The sequence below is a fragment of the Periplaneta americana genome, chromosome 4 (genome assembly GCF_040183065.1).
Source record: "Periplaneta americana isolate PAMFEO1 chromosome 4, P.americana_PAMFEO1_priV1, whole genome shotgun sequence".
NCBI classification, from domain to species: Eukaryota; Metazoa; Arthropoda; class Insecta; order Blattodea; family Blattidae; genus Periplaneta; species Periplaneta americana.
Window position 1 is genome coordinate 87,458,309 of NC_091120.1, and position 6,879 is coordinate 87,465,187.

General features: G+C 38.4%; 1 protein-coding gene across 1 annotated transcript; it reads right to left on the reverse strand.

The window, feature by feature from the left end:
• Nucleotides 1-3,842: 3,842 nt before the first annotated feature.
• Nucleotides 3,843-5,761, reverse strand: LOC138698845 (uncharacterized). Its single transcript, XM_069825061.1, has 3 exons — nt 4,604-5,761; nt 4,256-4,415; nt 3,843-4,176 (listed from the first exon to the last, which is right to left on the reverse strand). The coding sequence occupies exons 1-3, from the start codon at nt 4,650-4,652 to the stop codon at nt 3,888-3,890; spliced, it is 498 nt and encodes a 165-aa protein (XP_069681162.1). The 5' UTR covers nt 4,653-5,761; the 3' UTR covers nt 3,843-3,887.
• Between the last annotated feature and the right edge of the window lie 1,118 nt (nt 5,762-6,879).

Here is a 6,879-nt window from a genome sequence, read left to right on the forward strand (position 1 = left end):
TTTCATCTTATCTCAGTCCTCATTTGTAGCATTACATTCATCTAGAGAAACTACAAATTTCAAATAGTGAAGGTTAATTAGCTTCTGAGATTACTTCATACAAACTGAGGAGGTGTACGAGGTGTACGATCATCCTCTCCTCTACTACTTCTTATAGTGGCTGTTATTCGCCAGGTGGATGGTACATTGGAGGATTAGATGTGCGCAGTGGAAGACTTTTAGAAATAAATAGTGTGAATTTGTATAACAGATATAATTAACAATAATGGATAACAATATACATTAATGATAAATGAATTAACATATAAGTATGAAATTAAATTAAATTAATGTAAATATAAGAAGTTAATGTGAATAAGTACCAAAGCCATGACTGAATCGTAGAGAGTTTAACTACACTGGGCAAACATACTTATAGGTCGTAATAGAATCTAATACGCCCATCTCTCAATAATCAATTACTGACCCATTAATCATTTAATCATTGAAACATTCTCTCAATAGATATATGTATATCGAACTAGATATAAAGCTCAACATGAACGCCCAGTCAGTACACTAACTCATAACACATGGCCCATTCAATTATAGGTAACATAACATCTGATTAACCAAACTCAACGTACACATAAACTCAGTATAACACAAAGAATTTACCCAGTACGAAGCGTCACATCACTATATAAATTAATAATTGCACATATGTCTCACATAAACCGTGGAAATAGCACTAACAGCAATCTCTGTACTTTACAATAAAACAATGCCCAAGAGAGAGAGAGAGACAGAGATACGATATGTGATAAGTAACCGACAATCATTTCAAATACCAATGATCATATGAATAGCAACGGAAAGTCAATGCTCTCGATTCCTGAATACCGGCGTGGAAACCAATAATAATCAAAATGGAGTAGGAAATACAAGAATAGATAAATGAGGCCCATCCTATTCTAGTTCATTACAGCGTCAAATACGACGTAACCCCCGAGATCGTAATCACTACGATATCACGCAAACCGTCTTGGAACATCAAAACCTCACACATCAAATAATATTTCCTCACGTAGTCCCCTAATACAATACAACCTCCAATATCACAATACATCACTTCACGTAATCGCAATAACTTAACCCAAGACGTATCATCAGCGAGTGATTTCCATACACGATCCAACCTCAATATCTCAAACACATACAACCAAAAATGAGAATATCACAACCCAAATTTGCCTACTCCAATGATTACACATCTGATACAACTTAATGCCGCGCTAAATCCCAAAAATATATTCATTTCAAACAAGGTTCCATATAGTCCGTAAATACTCAAGTGAAATATAATGACACACACTATTCTCGAACAATCTACCAGGATGAACTTAAGTTACCAAAGTAGAATACAGTACGAGCTCCTTTTCCCAAGTGCACGTCGATTGCCTAAATGAAACTGTCGATTCGGGCTCCGACTCCTGAGTGATGTTATCCGTACGGCCTGCAGCTCCTGAGTGAAGTAACATAAGACTGCACGTAACCAAGTAAACTCGCTTTCCCTCTCTCCTCGTCTGACGTAATCAACCGGCCCATAGGATAATTTGTATAAGAAAATGAAAGGATTCATAGCGCTATGTATAATATGACGTCTGAGAGCACTCTGTCGGACGAAGTGACGTACTAGGTGAACAGCTACGATGTCGGGCACGGCTCAAAACATACAAAATATTCTCTGTATATTAATATTGATAAACGTCAAGGCCGCCTTAAATAGACGGAGTCATTTGTCTTGATTTCATTGTAGCCATCGTCGTCGTTCCTGCAACAACTCCTATGTCATATCGAGTTTCAGATTTTTCCTTTATTAAATAACTTAAATAGTGATCCAGCAAACAATACAATCTACAATATATATATATACACACACTATATTCCTTTCTTTCGAAAATGTAAGAATTCCCAATCTCCTATGCACTACTGCCATATAATGAATAAATTTTGTTTTTCTTCCTACTAAAAAATTTAATATTTTGCACAAAGAACAACGACACTATATCTGAGGCGGCGGTGTAAATGTATTGTTATTTTAAAACCTTTGTATATCCCTAAATATCAGTCCTTTCAAAATTTTTCTCGAGATAAAACTTATCGGAAATCATTTTTAAAGAAACTTTTGTTATGGAACATTTTTCGCAAAAATAAAAAATAAGCTAGATATTTCGGTTTATTTAATTCAGGCCCCCTTATAACCCCCCTTTTAAATAAAGTATTTTGAATGCCATATAGTCTAAAATCTAAGCTACAACGAACTTAATTTATATTCCAATTTTCATCGAAATCCGGTAAGCCATTATCGTGTGAAAATGTAACAAACATCCAGACAGACAGACAGTCAGACTTAAATATCAGTCCAATCAAAATTTTGCCTGGAATAAAACTTATCGGAAATCATTTTTAAAGAAACTTTTGTTATGTAACATTTTTCACAAAGTCAATAATAAGCGAGATATTTCGGTTTATTTAATTCAGGCCTCCTTATAACCCCCCCTTTCAATAAATTATTTTGAATACCATATAGCCTAAAATCTAAGTTATAACGAACTTAATGTATGTTCCAAATTTCATAGAAATCCGTTCAGCCATTATCGCGACAAAAGGTAACAAACATCCAGACAGACAGACAGACAGACATACCAACAAGAATTTCAAAAAAGCGATTTTCGGTTTCAGGATGATTAATTATACATGTTAACAGCAATTATTTTTAGAAAAGCAAAAATTACCAGAAAAATTTCGCTTATAGATTTATTATTATAGGGATACCAATTTGTAAATGCAGTTGTAATGCGCATGCGCTAATCTCCCCTGCCACAGTTCTTGTTCATGGCAAACGCTGAGTTCGTAGGGAGTACAGTTGCGCCAAAGTGAAATGAAGTGTAGTATAAAATAAATAAATGAATACATACTAGTAATAGTGCTCTGTGTAAGTTATAACCAGAGTATTGGCATGTCTTTACGTGAGAAATTATGTGAGCATGTGCGGAAAATACAGGAAAAATATTTTGACCAGAAGTGTACGGTTGAAGCAAAAGTAAACTACGTAATCCAACTAGAGTCACGATAATAGCGGCCTAGTACCGCCAACTTTGGTTAAGACACAGATTATGATTGGTGATCGACGTCGGGGAGCGCAGCGAGTGTGGGAGAAGGAAATGAGTTAAGCCGGAAACACATTATTGCCACGGCATGTGTTCTCCTGTGAGATCATATAAGTTGGAAGGCACGTGCTGTGTCGCGTTGTGTGCACATCATCGCCACGCCATGTCACTTCACACTAAACTTACAATCTGTTCAGTCGCTACTTTATTCAGTAGCTTTCTGTAGCAGATGGAAGGTGAATGGGTTAGTAGTTCCAGTAGTTCTTCAGAGTTAGAAGAAGACATCGAAAATGCGGCTGAGGCTGTTATCATTCAGGAAAGAAGGTGTCGGAAGTGGGTGCATGATATAAACTTGAAACGGGAGGAATCTGGTGAATTTCATACTTTGTTTAAGCAACTAGAAGAAGACCCACGCTGGCCTTCTATGCCCAAGGTTGCGGGTTCGATCCCAGGCCAGGTCGATGGCATTTAAGTGTGCTTAAATGCGATAGGCTCATGTCAGTAGATTTACTGGCATGTAAAAGAACTCCTGCGGGACAAAATTCCGGCACATCCGGCGACGCTGATATAACCTCTGCAGTTGCGAGCGTCGTTAAATAAAACATAAACATAACATATTAGAAGACCCACAACGTTTTCATATGTACTTTAGAATGAATAAAGAAGAATTTGAATTTATTCACAATCAAATAAAAGAGAAAATACAGAAACAGAACACTCAATTTCGAATAGCAGTTAACACTCGAGAATATTCATTTTATCAATAGAATTATTTTGTGCTTCTCGATTCTTTCCTTTTCTCGTGTTCAAGTTGTTTAAATTTGGACAATCTGGATTATTACGCGTTATTCCTTGTCCAAATTCCAGATCTTGAGAAGCAGTGTTTTGAGACGTAGAGTCTTCAAAATCAGGGTTTTCAGGTGAAGGGTGAGGAGCAGGCTGACTTTCACTTATTTCGGTTGTTGGGTCATCCTCTGGTTCATCTTGAGGTTCTTCTTGTAAATCCTCTAAGTTGTCATGTGTCCTAAAATAAAAAGTATATTTTACTGAAAACTAGTAATATGAAAGACGACCTTAATAACTAAATAGTTATTTATACTCACTTCCGATTTTCCAAATATGGCAAAAGGAAAGACATCTGCTGTTCAAATTTCCAGGGTGCAAATTTCCTAGCTGCCTGACCAGACTTTTTATTACGGCGTCTATTCATTGCTTGAAGGAAGCTTTTTCTTAGTTTTTCCCAAATTTCCTTTCCCGTCATAGCTGTAAAAATTAAAAGTGTAATTGTATAATTAATGCTAACCTCGCATTTTTTATACTCACTGTACCACTGTTCTCGACGTACAAAAAAAGTTTAATTGTATTTAGAAATTTTAAGGTCAATTTTCTCTATATTTCGGTCGATTTGAGATGGAATAGCTCTTGGAAATAAGTTAACATACAGTACTCACCGCTTATATTCATCTCTCTTCCTATTTCCTCCCAAGCTTCTTTTCTCATGTTTAAGTCTCTGTAATTGGATTATACATAAATTCATATTGCCTTACATTTTCAATGATATATTCCTCCATAATGAACCTGCACGTGCTCTCCACCGTCCAACAATGTCCGGTGCGACAGAAAATCTAAACGTGATGGCACGAGTGCTACACAGGAGAGGACGTGGCGTCCGTGGCGTGGGAATAGTGTGATTCTAAGCAACGTAAATAAATGGAGAAAACGAATACCACACATTGAATGCAGAACGTGACAGCACAGGAAATCACATTTTGTGTCGTGCCGTGGCAATAATGTGTTTCTACCTTTAAGGTTTCCGCCATAAGGTTCGTTCCAACAACAGTCAGGAACCGTCCGTAACCATCGTGAGCATGCGCAGTACAAAAAAAACGTTCCAACACAATCCGAACCAGTCCTGAACCGGAAACATGCACTGCAGTCGGGCGTTCCAACAAGCTTTTGACACGGGTTCGGAACGGTCAAAAATAGTCCATGGATTGAGGCATGTACGGAAAAGTACGAGAGACGCGCATGCGCATAAGCTCACCAACGTCTCCTGGATACTGAAGAAAGACATGATCGACTGTTCACATCATTGAGGTTAAAGATGAAAAGTGACAGTACAGACGAATAATAAAACTAGAGATTTAATTTAAATTTTCGCCAAAAAGAAAGGGAATGGAAATTATTTGGGTATTGAAACAGTTAATTACAATTTCAACATGCAGCTTTGATTAAAAATATAATAAATAACGTACATACATTAATAATTAAAAAAGAACTATTTTTAGATGAGAGTCCCCCAGTACACGACGTTGAATTATCGGAATTCTTGCCTTCCATATTTTTGTTATCTTTTTATAGAAAATGATCGAAATTCTATTTTCTGCAATTAGAATTAGCTGCGAAAACGATAATAATTAAGCATCCCGTTCTTAGCAAAGATGATCACAGTTATAGCATCTCTGGATTTAGTACATAACGATCCGCGAAAGCGTTCCAACAGCGTCCAGTCCAGTTTCAATCCCATAGCAGATGCTCAACTAGCGCATGCGCATAAGATGGTACAGGAACCGTACATAAACTGATCCATGAACCGCTTGTTGGAACGAACCTATAGCTGCATTTTATAACAACGGAAGTGCGCACAATGTGCAGGATAATATATTATTTTAGCTTTCGCTGCTGTAGAACTTGGTCAGTGAAACTAATCGGTTTTTACACTCCATCACATGGTATCTTCCACATAGTTCGTCACAAAGTAAACACATGCACTCTTCGTTCGGGTCGTGAAAGCCGGTGTTGCGGCATATTTTGAAGAGGAAGCCATGAGTCGCAAATCTGGTCACTAGGTGTCTCTGTAGGTAGTTGGCCTCCTTCCAGTCCTCTCTGGCCATGGCGTCCGTGACGTAGAACTCCTCCCATATTTCTGCTTTCTTACGTTGGTGTTCGAGGACGGTGCTCTCGTATGCTGATGTTGATGGCAGTAGAAATTGCAGCCGAAGGTCATCTAGTAACATAGGTTCTCTGGTTAGCTCATAGACGATTCTGGATGGTGCAAATCTGGACAGGCCAAGTACCCGCTTCAGATATGTCGCTTTCACTTTCTCGAGGTCCTTCAGGTTACTTTTAGTGAGGTATTGCCAGACGATTTCGAGGCCATATGTGATGATAGGCAATATTTTAACCATGAAGATTTTCATCGCCATTTCTAACGAGATCCTAGTTAGATACTGAATGTCATTCTTGGCGATCATTGCCCCTGCCACTCTGTCTTTGATGTGGGCTATGTGTGTCGATCCATTTTGTTGCAGGGTTATCCCCAGGTATTTAAAAGTCTTTACGTTGGTCAGTGGCTCGCCCTCCAGGTATAGCACATCTGCTGCCGCTTGTTTTCCCCCTCTTTTGAACGTCATCGCCACTGTTTTTGTCCTGTTTAAAATGAGGTCATTTCCTCTGGCCCATTCTACCAATCTGTCGAGTGCTCCTTCCAGCGTATTTCGTGATGTGGATGCCATGACCATATCATCTGCATACAGATAAGTCGTCAGTCCTTCTGCTTTCGTTGCCTCTACTACGTCGTGTGTCGCTATGTTGAACAACAGGGGACTGAGCGGATCCCCTTGAAGAACTCCTGTTGTCTGGTCTATCGGTGTTGACACTGTTATTGTGTCGTCGATCCGAATACTATTCTCCACCAAGATGTCCCTTATCAGTCTGGCTATGGGGT

Coding starts and splice junctions, on each gene's coding strand:
- LOC138698845 (XM_069825061.1), bottom strand. CDS start 4,652: ATGAGAAAAGAAGCTTGGGAGGAAATAGGAAGAGAGATGAATATAAGC. Junction 4,416..4,603: donor AAGAGAGATGAATATAAGCG/GTGAGTACTGTA, acceptor TAATTTTTACAG/CTATGACGGGAAAGGAAATT. Junction 4,177..4,255: donor CCATATTTGGAAAATCGGAA/GTGAGTATAAAT, acceptor TTTTTATTTTAG/GACACATGACAACTTAGAGG.